Raw genomic sequence first — 15,863 nt, forward strand, 5'->3', positions numbered from 1 at the left:
AAAATAGCGTGTTGTATTTCAATTTCTGTGACTACTTTAGTTTATTACAATAACAACAACAACCTGAATTTCTGTACCACCTTTAATGTCCCAAGGCCCTTCACAGGAGCGTTAGTAAACTAAATTTGACATAAGAACATAAGAACATAAGAATTAGGAACAGGAGTAGACCATCTAGCCCCTCGAGCCTGCTCCACCATTCAACAAGATCATGGCTGATCTGGCCGTGGACTCAGCTCCACTTACCCGCCCGCTCCCCGTAACCCTTCATTCCCTTATTGGTTAAAAATCTATCTATCTGTGACTTGAATACATTCAATGAGCTAGCCTCAACTGCTCCTTGGGCAGAGAATTACACAGATTCACAACCCTCTGGGAGAAGAAATTCCTTCTCAACTCGGTTTTAAATTGGCTCCCCCGTATTTTGAGGCTGTGCCCCCTAGTTCTAGTCTCCCCAACCAGTGGAAACAACCTCTCTGCCTCTATCTTGTCTATCCCTTTCATTATTTTAAATGTTTCTATAAGATCACCCCTCATCCTTCTGAACTCCAACGAGTAAAGACCCAGTCTACTCAATCTGTCATCAAAAGGTAACCCCCTCATCTCCAGAATCAGCCTAGTGAATTGTCTCTGTACCCCCTCCAAAGCCAGTACATCCTTCCTTAAGTAAGGCGGTCAAAACTGCACGCAGTACTCCAGGTGCAGCCTCACCAATACCCTATACAGTTGCAGAAGGACCTCCCTGCTTTTGTACTCCATCCCTCTCGCAATGAAGGCCAACATTCCATTCGCCTTCCTGATTACCTGCTGCACCTGCAAACTAACTTTTTGGGATTCATGCAGAAGGACCCCCAGGTCCCTCTGCACCGCAGCATGTTGTAATTTCTCCCCATTCAAATCGTATTCCCTTTTTTTGTTTTTTTTCCTAAGGTGGATGACCTCACACTTTCCGACATTGTATTCCATCTGCCAAACCTTAGCCCATTCGCTTAACCTATCTAAATCTCTTTGCAGCCTCTCTGTGTCCTTTACACAACCCGCTTTCCCACTAATCTTTGTGTCATCTGCAAATTTTGTTGCACTACACTCTGTCCCCTCTTCCAGGTCATCTATGTATATTGTAAACAGTTGTGGTCCCAGCACTGATCCCTGTGGCACACCACTAACCACCGATTTCCAATCCGAAATGGACCCATTTATCCCGACTCTCTGCTTTCTGTTAGCCAACCAATTCTCTATCTATGCTGATACATTTCTACTGACCCCGCGTACCTTTATCTTCTGCAGTAACCTTTTGTGTGGCACCTTATCAATTGCCTTTTGAAAATCTAAATACACCACATCTATCGGTACACCTCTATCCACCATGCTCGTTATATCCTCAAAGAATTCCAATAAATTAGTTAAACATGATTTCCCCTTCATGAATCCATGCTGCGTCTGCTTGATTGCACTATTCCTATCTAGATGTCCCGCTATTTCTTCCTTAATGATAGTTTCAAGCATTTTCCCCACTACAGATGTTAAACTAACCGGCCTATAGTTACCTGCCTTTTGTCTGCCCCCTTTTTAAACAGAGGCGTTACATTAGCTGCTTTCCAATCCGCTGGTACCTCCCCAGAGTCCAGAGAATTTTGGTAGATTATAACGAATGCATCTGCTATAACTTCCGCCATCTCTTTTAATACCCTGGGATGCATTTCATCAGGACCAGGGGACTTGTCTACCTTGAGTCCCATTAGCCTGTCCAGCACTACCCCCCTAGTGATAGTGATTGTCTCCAGGTCCTCCCTTCCCACATTCCTGTGACCAGCAATTTCTGCCATGGTTTTTGTGTCTTCCACTGTGAAGACCGAAGCAAAATAATTGTTTTAGATCTCAGCCATTTCCACATTTCCCATTATTAAATCCCCCTTCTCATCTTCAAAGGGACCAACATTTACTTTAGTCACTCTTTTCCATTTTATATATCGGTCAAAGCTTTTACTATCCGTTTTTATGTTTTGCGCAAGTTTACCTTCGTAATCTATCTTTCCTTTCTTTATTGCTTTCTTAGTCATTCTTTGCTGTCGTTTAAAATTTTCCCAATCTTCTATTTTCCCACTAACCTTGGCCACCTTATACGCATTGGTTTTTAATTTGATACTCTCCTTAATTTCCTTGGTTATCCACGGCTGGTTATCCCTTCTCTTACCGCCCTTCTTTTTCATTGGAATATATTTTTGTTGAGCACTATGAAAGACCTCCTTAAAAGTCCTCCACTGATCCTCAATTGTGCCACCATTTAGTCTGTGTTTCCAGTCTACTTTAGCCAACTCTGCCCTCATCCCACTGTAGTCCCCTTTGTTTAAGCATAGTATGCTCGTTTGAGACACTACTTCCTCACCCTCAATCTGTATTACAAATTCAACCATACTGTGATCACTCACTCCGAGAGGATTGGAAAGCAGCTAATGTAAGGGGATATTAGGGCAGGTGACAAAAAGCTTGGTCGAAGAGGTAGGTTTTAAGGAGCATCTTACAGGAGGAGAGAAAGAGGTGGAGATGCTGAGAGAGGGAATTCCAAGAATTAGGGCTGAAGGCACTGCCGCCGATGGTGGAGCGATTGAAATCGAGGAGGCACGAGAGGCCAGAATTGTCGGATTAGTAATACAAATATTGGAGATGGTGGGAGGGCGGAGGAGAAAGACCATTTGAATGATAGTCATCCGACTGGGAAATGAAGAGTCCCTTCGCTTGCTAACTGGCCATGGGAAAGTGGTGTGTCGTGAGGATGAACGTGTTGGCCGACCAATGACGGCAGCCTGGGGGGAGAGGGGCGGGGCCGTAGGGGGCAGGAGTTCATGTGATGAAATGTCCAGGCATACTGTCAAACAGAGCGGGCAACCCTACTATAAACACACAGAAGGAAGATTTGCTCCGTTTTGGCATTGGCAGCGAAATCGCAAGAGGGTATGTGCAAACAGTGTTTACAGCTTGGCTGTGAATGGTGAGCAAATCTGTTCGACAGGTGGTACCCACCCAAAAAAATTCAATGCCAAATATCAATAATGAAGTGTCACCATTGCTTCTCCTGCTGATGTTATTCTCACAGGCACAAACTGAAAATGGTCATCGACAGTGTGGTCCTACATAGAAACATAGAAAATAGGAGCAGTGGTGGGCCATTCAGCCCTTCAAGTCTGCACCACCATTCAATATGATCATGGCTGATCCTCTATCTCAACACCATATTCCCGCTTTCTCCCCATACCCCTTGATGTCTTTTATGTCTAGAAATCTATCTACCTTAAATATATTCAGTGAATTTAGCCTCCACAGCCTTCTGTGGTCGAGAATTCCACAGGTTCACCACTCTCTGAGTGAAAACATTTCTCCTCATCTCGGTCCAAAATTTGCTACCCCTTATCCGGAGACTGTGACCCCTTGTTCTAGACTTCCCAGCCAGGGGAAACATCCTCCCCATATCCAGTCTATCCAACCCCGTCAGAATGTTATACGTTTCAATAAGATCCCCTCTCGTTCTTCTAAACTCTAGTGAATACTGGCCTAGTCGACCCAATCTCTCCTCATACAACAGTCCTGCCATCCCAGGAATCAGTCTGGTGAACCTTCGCTGCACTCCCTCTGTGGCAAGTATATCCTTTCTTAGGTAAGGAGACCAAAACTGCACACAATACTCCAGGTGCGGTCTCACCAAGGCCCTGTATAACTGCAGTAAGACATCCTTGTTCCCGTACTCAAATCCTCTTGCGATGAAAGCCAACATACCATTTACGTTCCTAACTGCTTGCTGCACCTGCATGTTTGCTTTCAATGACTGGTGTACAAGGACACCCAGGTCCCTCTGTACATTGACACTTCCCAAGCCATCACCATTTAAATGACCTGCCACAAGTTGACGGTCAAGAGGTGGATCAGAGGAGTGTGCACCGCAGTGTGAATCCATGCCGGTTGAGAGTACTCCCCATGCTTTTGAGCGCACTGGATCCAATGAATGGAAGATTGTGGGGAGGGTCCCCTTCTCAGGGGTATACATTCACAAAATGTATCCTTAATACAGTCAGGTACAGAGTGGGACATCAGCTCACCATCACCTTCTCAAGGGCAATTAAAGATGGACAATCAATGCTGGCCTTGCCAGCAACACCAACATTCCAGGAACAATTTTTTTTAAAAGGAGTCATCAGTGGAGAACATGGAAACAGTGGAAGGATGTGCGCGCTTTAAATGAGAACAAAAGTATTGACGTCGGGATTTTCCTGGGGGATTTCTTCCAATCGGATGCCATGATGTCAGCAGGGGTACGGTAGCATAGTGGTTATGTTACTGGACCAGTAATGCAGAGACCTGGGCTAATGATCCAGAGACATGAGTTCAAATCCCACCATGGCAGCTGGAGAATTTAAATTCAGTTAAATGAATAAATCTGCAATAAAAAGCTAGCTTGTCATAAAAGCCCATTTGGTTCATTAATGTCCTTCAGGGAAGAAAAGTTATGGCCCTTACCTGGTCTGGCCTATATGTGACTCCAGACTCTTTGACTGCCCTCCACAATGGCCCAGCGAGCCACTCAGTTGTATTCAAGAAGGCAGCTTACCACCACTGTTAGATCTCTTAATTTCCAATGAAATACGAACTCCGATGGTAGTTTTAACTTTTTAATCTTGGCAGAGAGCAACAAACTGCTGGCTGATTGCCAGTTCCTTTGTCTTACTGAAACCACATGGTCAAAATGGCTGTATTTATGCCTGGATCAATTTACAGAAAAAAACTCGCCTTCTTTGACCTTATTGGCTCACTACCCAAGGGTCCTAAAATGTCAAGTTGATTGATGCCTTAATGCAACATGCTGAAATGCATGTAGCATCTCTGACTTGTTGTCTGTGAATTTTCACAGCCTGTCTAAATGCAGCCTGTTTGAATTCTCTATCAATCACCTTCTCATCGGCAATAAATGCTGGCTTTGCCAGCGACGCCCACATCCCATGAAGGAATGAAAAACAATTCACGGTCTTCACCGTCCTGCAATCATAATGGCTGGAAATCATACACCTGTCCGATGAGGCTCTGTGTGGTACCGCTAAGGTGTAAAGGGCTGTGGATGCTCAGTTGTTGAGTATACTCAAGGCAAAGATTGGTAGATTTTTGGATGTTAAGGGAATCTAGGGATATGGGGGTGTGGAGCTGAGGCTGAAGATCTCATTGAATGGCGGAACAGGCTCGAAGGGTTGAATGGCCGACTCCTACTCCTATTTCTTATATGATCTGAAGGTTACCCATATAAGTCAACCAACTGTGTTGTTCTTCGAGAACTCGTTCTCCCTGCATTTCCCTGATGCATCTGTTTCTTTGACTGGCCCTGGTCCTTCAATCTGTGCAAGTGAAGAAAGTGCTGTTTTTCCAGCTGGCATTGAACGGTTTCTCATTCCAACATTTCCACTTCCATCGACTCTTGGCTCAAACATGGCTGAGGTTCTGCTCTCGCAGCAAAGTTCTTCCCACCTTGCGTATTCTGGTGCATCCACAAGATCAGGCGATCGCTGCTCAGAACTTGCAAGAGCTGTTAAATGCAGTTTCATTGAAAATAAGCATTAGCTGTAGTCTCTGGGTAAACCTATCTGTCGCGATCACTGTGAATCATGCTTTCCATCTTCCTCAGCTGTAACTCGCACAATTACTTTGGAGGGGAGAAATTGTGTGGCGCCCCATTCGGGGTGATAACTTTGCGGGAGCGCAGGAAGTATCGCCGGGTGATACGCAAGGGACACCGACGCCAACTTCCGGTTTAGCGCTCCAAGAAGGAAGTGGAGCGCTCAATCAAGTGCTACAATTTCCCTTAGAGCGCTAAAGCCGGGAGGAAGGGCGGCGGCGGCAGCGTTGCTACGCTGCGCAATGTCAAGGGCAGCCATGCCGGTACGGAGGTGCTTTCCCTTCCGTAAAGGGAAGAGAAATCGTTCCATGGACAGAGGTACCTCGTCGCCAATGGCAGCCGCGAACCGTCACGATCAGCGCCAAGCATTCTCGCGGAGTGCAGGGCTGATCAATCGCGGCCCAGGAAAATCATGAAAAATGAACGTTCGGCATGACAACAAATTCACCTGCCCCTCCCCCCCCCCCCCCCCCCCCCCGCAGACTTCATCCCCTTGAAATTGCGCTCCCGCGGCACCCGACCTACCGATAAACCCCTCCGGCAGTTGTCGGTGTTGTCGCCCGGCGATGCCGCAGAGGGGCGTAACCAAAGTTCGGGCCCTGGGCTACGACTGAGGGCAATGGCAGCACGATGACGTCACAATTTCCGGGCACAGGAGCCCGTGGTGTTAGGCGTCACTGCCGCCGCAAACCTCAACGGAAAGGTCGCGGGCGTTGGTACTCTCGCCGCGCCCGGTCGTAAAGCCGGTAGCGCCACATTATCGCCCCCCCCCGGAGGCGGTAACAGGAGGCACAAAGGAGGCGAATTCGTTCACGAGGGCCTCTTAGCCAATCAGCACGCTCTGCCAAAAGGTCGCCCAAAAGTCAAATACACCCCAGAGAAACCAACATCCTTTAAACTTCATAGTAAGGGGCTGGCGTGCTAGTAATAAAAAAAAAAGACTGCATTTATATGTTGCCTTTTCCAATCTCAGACCATCCCAAAGCGCTTTACAGACAATGAAGTGCTTTTGGAGTGTAGCCACTATCATAATGTAGGAAAGGCAGCAGCCAATCTGCGCACAGCAAGCTCCCATAAACAGCAATGTGATAATGACCAGATAATCAATTTTAGTGATATTGGTTGATGGATAAATATAGGCCAGGACACCGGGGAGAACTCCCCCTGCTCTTCTTCGAAATAGTGTCATAGGATTTCTTTTTACGTCTACCTGAGAGAGCAGACTGGGCCTCATCCGAAAGACGGTGTAAAGTCCTGACCCTGCAGTACAGACTTACACGAGGCATATGCTGAAGTCAAGGTCACTCTGGACCTGCACCTTTATTTCACAGCTCTCGAGTCCCACACTTGCCTGAGACCTGCCTTTATATACCTGTGTGGAACAGGTACGCAGTGTCTCCTGCAAGTGCACCCCTGGTGGTAAAGTATGCTTGTGGTTACAGGTCATATCTAGTTACAGTCATGTATAGCATGATAAGATACAGTTATATACAGTAGTGTGAGATACATGACAGACGGCACCTCTGACAGTGCAGTGCTTCCTCAGCACAGCACTGGGAGTGTCAGCTTAGCATTTACACTCAAGTCTCTGGGCCATACAGATCAGAAAGATCGCAAGTTCAGTTGCTGGTTTAAGCTCAGTTATCTCTCTCAATCAGAGCAGTGGTAACATCTGGGCCCAGCGCTCCTAGGGAGGGGGAGGAAGATCAGCCAGGGTCCCCATATGTCATCACTATCCAATGACCACTGGTGGAAAGTGTGTGTATCTGTGGACTTTGGGTAAAGACAGGACCAGGTTTGACAGTGATGGCTCCTGTAATGTCTTTGCTTCATGGGTTCTTTGCTTAAGAATTCATAGCAACACATTTCTATTAAGAACTAGTTAGTTTATTAGCAAAAGGTTTAACAATCACACTACACATTCCCGGCTCACAACCAGTGCCTCATCGTGGATCCCCTGAACCCAACTGGTTGGGGTTTTATTGAGTCTTGTGAACATCACATGACTGGCCAAGCCACTCCCAACTCAAGAGCTCTACAAACCTTTGCGCATACTCACCGGTATATACATTGCAGTTCCCACAATAGAGTACCTGGGAATGCCATTCCCAGGAAACATCTTGCGGGAAATTGCGGGCACCCAACCACAGCAAAACTATCCCTCATCATCCTACATGTCCATGAATCCTACAAATGTCACTCGCACACTTCTTGACCCTGTCACATCTCTTCCCTTTCAGGAGGAACCTTTTGTTATGGTGTCAGAAAACGTGCTCGGAAGAACAAAGAAATACTATGGGTTCTCCATCGATGTCCTGGATGCCTTGTCCAGTTACCTGGGCTTCAAATATGAAATCTACGTGGCTCCTGATCACAAGTTTGGGAGTCAGCAACCCAATGGAAACTGGAATGGGCTGATTGGAGAAATCGCCTTCAAGGTCAGTCTCGCCGTTGTTTGTTACAGCTCCGTGCATGCTTACTCGCCCGTACTTATTTTAATGATTACGACTTTCAGTCACGCTGACCTTTCAACTTTGGCAATTCAGCTTGAAAGAAAGAAAGACTTGCATTTATATAGCACCTTTCACGACCACCGGACGTCTCAAAGCGCTTTACAGCCAATGAAGTACTTTTTGAAGTATAGTCACTGTTGTAATGTGGGAAACGCGGCAGCCAATTGAATAAAGCTCCATGCTGCAAGCGTTAACTTGTGAAATATTCCCTTAATTCTCCGAAAGCCCTTGCCATCTCTGGCCTGGGCACAATTGATCCTGACAATGGGTGTTCATGAATGCACGTTCTTTCTTTATGAGTGTCGAGTGCTGTTTGCCTTTGCTATAAAAGCGAGTTTGAAGGAGCGACACAAATTGAACCGCTCACATTTGCCACTATTGCCGCTGAGAAGTTTTAATTATTCATTGTTTTTTTTTTACTTTTTATTCCATCGGGATTTCTAGGAAAATCATGAAATATGAATTCGGAAAAAGACACACATTGTTTCAGAATATTTCAAACGAGGCAATCCATATCTGTCTCCAAAACCCTACTTCTCCCTCATTTATCAAACAGCAGTCTCATATCCCTGAGCGTGCTGCAAACCAGTCCCACCCACCCCTTCCCTCAACAACCACCTGTCCCACCTGTGACAGAGTCTGTGGCTCTCGTATTGAACTGTTCAGCCACCAAAGATCTCACTCCAGGAGTGGAAGCAAGTCTTCCTCGATTCCGAGGGACTGCCTATGATGATCCCCATCTTTTATACGGTGAAGAGATGATTCAGTAATCCAACGCTCCCTGGGATGAAATACCAGGGGCTGGGCACCCCCAGTTAATGCACACACGTTCCACAATGTAATCGTCATAGGCAATCCCTCGAAATCGAGGAAGACTTGCTTCCACTCTAAAAGTGAGTTCTCAGGTGACTGAACAGTCCAATACAGGAATTACAGTCTCTGTCACAGGTGGGCCAGACAGTGGTTGAAGGAAAGGGTGGGTGGGGAGTCTGGTTTGCTGCACGCTCCTTCCACTGCCTGTGCTTGTTTTCTGCATGTTCTCGGCGACGAGACTCGAGGTGCTCAGCGCCCTCCCGGATGCTCTTCCTCCACTTAGGGCAGTCTTTAGCCAGAGACTCCCAGGTGTCGGTGGGGATGTTGCACTTTATCAGGGAGGCTTTGAGGGTGTCCTTGAAGCATTTCCACTGCCCACCTGGGGCTCGCTTGCCGTGTAGGAGTTCCGAGTAGTAATACACTGTAATATATCCTTACGACAGCACCAACAAGCACACTGCACACAAGATGGCTTTTAACACAGACTGTCATCATGTGACCCTGCCACATGATCCTTTATGATTTATATCAGTAGTTGCAGTTCATCAGTAGCCCACTAGGGGAAGCTCTATTACACACACGAGAACCCGTCCTTGCTGGAGGAACCTGACCTTTGCGGCATAATAATGGGGGTGAATGTCCACGGAGATTCTCCTGCTCCTCCAAGATGTCCTTGGAGGAATATCCGTAGAAACCCCAGAAAAACAGCATCAACGTTTTGATCATCCTTTAGATAGACTTCACGCACATTACACGATATGTTTTGGTCACTATCTCCTGTCTGCCTCTTGTAAAATGCTCAGCCACCAATCACACTCCATAAACCACTGTAAAATTCTCCAGCTACCCTGTCTAGGAATGAGGTGCTGCTTTTCTTTGGTCTCACTGCCACTTTCGCTCCATCTTCCCCTTCTATAACTGAGGATATTCCGGCCACAATGGAAGATTCCATTGCTCATGCTCCCCCTTCTGTTATATCTAACACAACACCTTGGTTCCACCATGGCAGACTTCTTCAAACCTGCAATGTGGCCCTGGGTTCTAAACCTTGGCTGCTCAATAAAAAGAAAAGAAAGACTTGCATTTATATAGCACCTTTCACAACTACCAGATGTCCCAAAGCGCTTTACAGCCAATGAAGCACTTTTGAAGTGTAATCACTGTTGTAATGTGGGAAACGCGGCAGACAATTTGCGTACAGCAAGTTCCCACAAACAGCATCATCATCATAGGCAGTCCCTGGGAATCGAGGAAGACTTGTTTCCACTCTAAAAATGAGTCCTTAGGTGGCTGAACAGTCGAATACGAGAACCACAGTTCCTGTCCCAATGTGATAATGACCAGATAAGCTGTTTTAGTGATGTTGGTTGAGGGATAAATATTGGCCAGGACACCGAGGATAACTCTCCTGCTCTTCTTCGATATCGTGCCGTTGCATCTTTTACGCCCATCTAAGAGAGCAAACAGGGACCTTGGTTTAACGTCTCATGCAAAAGACAGCACCTCTGATAGTGCAGCACTCCTTCAGCACTGCACTGGGAGTGTCAGCCTAGATTTATGTGTTCAAGTCTCTGGAGTGGGACTTGAACCCACAACCTTCTGACTCAGAGGCGAGTGTGCTACCCACTGAGCCACAGCTGACAGAATAAAAATGAAACATTGTTAGATGTGAATGAAATTAGGCTTCAGTGCCAAACATTTCAGGTGATAAATCCAACATGGTTTGTGAGAACATCAGTGGTGTGAGCAAACACTGAGATCAGAGAAGGCAGCAGAAACACAGTAGCCATATTATTACAGGGGATACGGTAGTGCAGTGGTTATATTGCAGCATTTGTAATCCACAAACAACACTAATAATCCAGGTGAATGCACGTTCAAATCCAACCAGGGCATATTTTTTTTTAATTTGGAAATAAAAAATTGGTATCGAAAAAAGTTACCAATATTAGATGTGATAACCCAGGGCCCCAAATACTCCTTCCAGGTGAAACAGGGATTTACTTGTACTTCTTTCAAATTAGTATACTGTATTCGCTGCTCACGATGGGATCTCCTCGACATTGGGGAGACCAAATGTAGATTGGGTGACCGCTTTGCTGAACACCTCACTTGTAACCCCGAGCTTCCGGTCGCCTGTACTTTAATTTTCGACTCCATTCCCACTCTGATCTCTCTTTCCTCGGACTCCTACACTGTTCCCACAAAGCTCAACGCAAGCTCGAGGAACAGCACCTAATCTTTCGTTTAGGCACTTTACAGCTTTCTGGACTCAACAACGAGTTCAGCAATTTCAGAGCGTAACCTCTGCCCATCTTTGGCTCTGTTCCCCACCGCCCCCCACCCCCCTCCATCTAATATATTTTTTCTCTTTGTCTCCAATGGCAGCTTGTCATTATTCCGCCATTCACACCCAATCTGCACCAACCTTTTTCTAACTTCTGCCGTTACCATTTCAATTTGGCCCATCATCCCTTTTGTCTCTCTAATCTCTCCTGCCTTCCATCCTATCACAGACCTTCCCTTTTGTTCTTTCCTCCCCTTCCCCCTTGCAGTGGTCCTTAAGTATGTGTCCATTCCGAACATTCGCCAGTTCTGACGAAGGGACACAGACCCACAACATTAACTCTGTTTCTCTCTCCACAGATGCTGCCTGACCTGCTGAGATTTCCAGCATTTTCTGTTTTGATTTCAGATTCCAGCATCCGCAGTATTTTGCTTTTCTATTAGATGTGGGATTGTTGTAAAAACACAGCTGGTTCACTAATGTCCTTTAGGGAAGGTAACCTCCTGGTCTGGTCTATATGTGACTCCAGTTCCAAACCGATGTGGTTGACTTTTACCCGCTGGTACCTGAATCATAGAATCATGTCACTGAAAATTACGGCACAGAAGGAGGCATTAAGCCCATTGTGTCTCTGCTGGTCAACGAAGAGCTTTCCAGCCTAATCCCACTTTCCCGCTCTTGGTCCGTAGTCCTGTAGGTTACGGCATTTCAAGTACTTCTTAACAATGAAGAGGATTTCTGCCTCTACAACCCTTTCAGGCAGTGAGTTCCAGACCCCCACCACCCTCTGGGAGATAAAAGTTCTCCACTCTCCTCTAAACCTCCTACCAATTAATTTAAATCTATGCCCCCTGGTTATTGACCACTCTGCTAAAGAAGATAGATCCTTCCTATCCACTCTATCTACCTCCCTCATAATTTTATACGCCTCAATAAGGTCTCCCCTCAGCCTCCTCTATCCCAAAGAAAACAATCCCAGCCTATCCAATCTTTCCTCACAGCTATAGTTCTCCAGTCCTGGCAACATCCTCGTAAATCTCCTCTGTACCCTCTCGAGTGCGATCATAAACACCAGTTATCCACAATAAAACAACATAAAAGTGCTTTCAGTAATGAATTGATTAGGCTGAAAGGGGGTCTGAAAGGAGAGTATAAATTAGCTCTGGAGTTATTTTATTACATGCAAGTAAGCGCAGAGACAACAGTACGTATCTGTTGCTGGGTTGCTGATAATGCAGCTTGTTTGAAGTTGAAGGCAACATAGTGGAGATGGAATAAAAACAGAAAATGCTGGAAATCTCAGCGGGTCAGGCAGCATCTGTGGAGAGAGAAACAGAGTTAACGTTTCAGGTCGATGACCCTTCGTCAGAACTGGAGAGTGTTCGGAAAGAACAGATTCTTAACAAGCCCTGAAAGGGGGAGGGGAAGAAAGAACAAAAGGGAAGGTATGTGATAGGGTGGAAGACAGGAGAGATTCGAGAGACAAAACATTCTCCAGTTCTGACGAAGGGTCAATGACCCGAAACATTAACTCTGCTTCCCCTCCACAGATGCTGCCTGACCCGCTGAGATTTCCAGCATTTTCTGTTTTTATCCCAGATTCCGGCATCCGCAGTATTTTTCATTTGTAATAGTGGAGATGGACCAAGTCAATCATGGCCTTGCACCACACCACAAATCTAGTCATTATTCTACAATAAAACAGCTAGGGGGAGCTTTATAAAACAAAGTGGCTCCCTATACTCTTTTCATCTCATCCAGTTTACGTTACGACCAATGTGAAGCTTAAAATTCTTGGGAATTCCTGTCTTGCACGTAACAAAAGGCCGGCAAACAGTAAGTAGCACAAGGGATCCTGATGCAAACCTGCACAGTGCACACTTTCAATTCATCATCCCACATTGGAGCTTTCAAGTCTGTTATCTTTACTTTTTGAAAAATGGATTCACCATTTAAGATTAACATATGTATTTTTCTTCGATTTCCTGCAATTTTGGACCATACATAATTCCACATTTTTATTTCTAGTTTCAAAAGAATTGGTGGGACAGAATGGTCATAACGGGGAACAAAGAAATGGCAGACCAATTGAACAAGTACTTTGGTTCGGTATTCACTAAGGAGGACACAAACAACCTTCCGGATATAAAAGGGGTCAGAGGGTCTAGTAAGAAGGAGGAACTGAGGGAAATCCTTATTAGTTGGGAAATTGTGTTGGGGAAATTGATGGGATTGAAGGCCGATAAATCCCCAGGGCCAGATGGACTGCATCCCAGAGTACTTAAGGAGGCGGCCTTGGAAATAGCGGATGCATTAACAGTCATTTTCCAACATTCCATAGACTCTGGATCAGTTCCTATTGAGTGGAGGGTAGCCAATGTAACCCCACTTTTTAAAAAAGGAGGGAGAGAGAAAACAGCCTGACATCGGTAGTGGGTAAAATGATGGAATCAATTATTAAGGATGTCATAGCAGCGCATTTGGAAAGAGGTGACATGATAGGGCCAAGTCAGCATGGATTTGTGAAAGGGAAATCATGCTTGACAAATCTTCTGGAATTTTTTGAGGATGTTTCCAGTAGAGTGGACAAGGGAGAACCAGTTGATGTGGTGTATTTGGACTTTCAGAAGGCTTTCGACAAGGTCCCACACAAGAGATTAATGTGCAAAGTTAAAGCACATGGGATTGGGAGTAGTGTGCTGATGTGGATTGAGAACTGGTTGTCAGACAGGAAGCAAAGAGTAGGAGTAAATGGGTACTTTTCAGAATGGCAGGCAGTGACTAGTGGAGTACCACAAGGTTCTGTGCTGGGGCCCCAGCTGTTTACGTTGTACATTAATGATTTAGACGAGGGGATTAAATGTAATATCTCCAAATTTGCAGATGAAACTAAGTTGGGTGGCAGTGTGAGCTGCGAGGAGGATGCTATGAGGCTGCAGAGTGACTTGGATAGGTTAGGTGAGTGGGCAAATGCATGGCAGATGAAGTATAATGTGGATAAATGTGAGGTTATTTGGTGGTACAAACAGAGAGACAGACTATTATCTGAATGGTGTCAGATTAGGAAAAGGGGAGGTGCAATGAGACCTGGGTGTCATGGTACATCAGTCATTGAAGGTTGGCATGCAGGTACAGCAGGCGGTTAAGAAAGCAAATGGCATGTTGACCTTCATAGCAAGGCGATTTGAGTACAGGGGCAGGGAGGTGTTACTACAGTTGTACAGGGCCTTGGTGAGGCCACACCTGGAGTATTGTGTACAGTTTTGGTCTCCTAACTTGAGGAAGGACATTCTTGCTATTGAGGGAGTGCAGCAAAGGTTCACCAGACTGATTCCTGGGATGGCGGGACTGACATATCAAGAAAGACTGGATCAACTGGGCTTGTATTCACTGGAGTTCAGAAGAACGAGAGGGGACCTCATAGAAACGTTTAAAATTCTGACGGGTTTAGACAGGTTAGATGCAGGAAGAATGTTCCCTATGTTGGGGAAGTCCAGAACAAGGGGTCACAGTCTAAGGATAAGGGGTAAGCCATTTAGGACAGAGATGAGGAGAAACTTCTTCACCCAGAGAGTGGTGAACCTGTGGAATTCACTACCATAAAAAGTTGTTGAGCCCAATTGTCTAAATATATTCAAAAAGGAGTTGGATGTAGTCCTTACTACTGGGGGGATCGAGGGGTATGGCGAGAAAGCAGAGATGGGGTACTGAAGTTGCATGTTCAGCCATGAACTCATTGAATGGCGGTGCAGGCTCGAAGGGCCGAATGGCCTACTCCTGCACCTATTTTCTATGTTTCTATGTTTCCAAGACGACTTGCTAAATTTGTACCAGTACAGTCCAGAATGTGACATTTTGTTATGTCAGGCCAACTTCCGAAGACTGATAACCTTTTCATCACTAATAGTTACAACTATTTTAAATGAACCTGTAAATCAAATGCAAATCAAATGCCCCCTTATTAAAGGGGGCACCAAAACCGACAAATAAACAAATTAAACTTTTGACACTAACAGTTCGAATTGAAATTTGGTTGCCGGGGGTGATGATGCACTCCAGTCCCTCCGATACCCACCTCTCGCGGAAGGCCGCAACCGTACCAGTGGACACCGCGAGCTCCATCTCCATGAACATCCTGACTCAAATGTAACCGCGGAAGAGAGGCAGGCAGTCAGGCTGAACGACCCCCTCGACCGCCCGCTGCCTGGACTGGGTGATGGCCACCTTGGCCGTGCCCAAGAGCAGTCCTACAAGGAGGCCTTCTGATCTGCCCACTCCCCTCTGCACAGGGTGCCCAAAGATCAGGAGTGGGACTGAAGTGCAGCCAGAATTTGAGGAGCAGCCCCTTCAAATAATGGAATAGGGACTGCAACCTGGCACACTCAACATAAACATGGAACACGGACTCTACCAGACCGCAGAAATTGCAGGCGGCCTGGGAGTTGATGAACCGACTTAAAAATCGATTGCACGGGACTGCTCTGTGTAACACCCTCCAGACCAAATCCCCACTAAATAAAGGGAGGACTCCCGTGTAAAGAGCACTCATTGGGAACCCCCACCTCCTCCGGACGGCAAGATGGTGCGCCATGGCGTG

At 46.1% G+C, this 15,863-nt stretch overlaps 1 protein-coding gene across 1 annotated transcript in view; it reads left to right on the plus strand.

Annotated features, from left to right (window-relative positions):
* Window positions 1-15,863, plus strand: part of grid2 (glutamate receptor, ionotropic, delta 2) — a 467,741-nt gene that overhangs the window by 159,030 nt on the left and 292,848 nt on the right. The window contains exon 9 of the mRNA XM_070859425.1: window positions 7,894-8,091. Coding sequence (XP_070715526.1) covers window positions 7,894-8,091 — 198 coding nt within the window. The remainder of the gene's footprint in view (window positions 1-7,893; window positions 8,092-15,863) is intronic.

This window comes from Pristiophorus japonicus, chromosome 2 (genome assembly GCF_044704955.1).
Source record: "Pristiophorus japonicus isolate sPriJap1 chromosome 2, sPriJap1.hap1, whole genome shotgun sequence".
Classification (NCBI taxonomy): Eukaryota; Metazoa; Chordata; class Chondrichthyes; family Pristiophoridae; genus Pristiophorus; species Pristiophorus japonicus.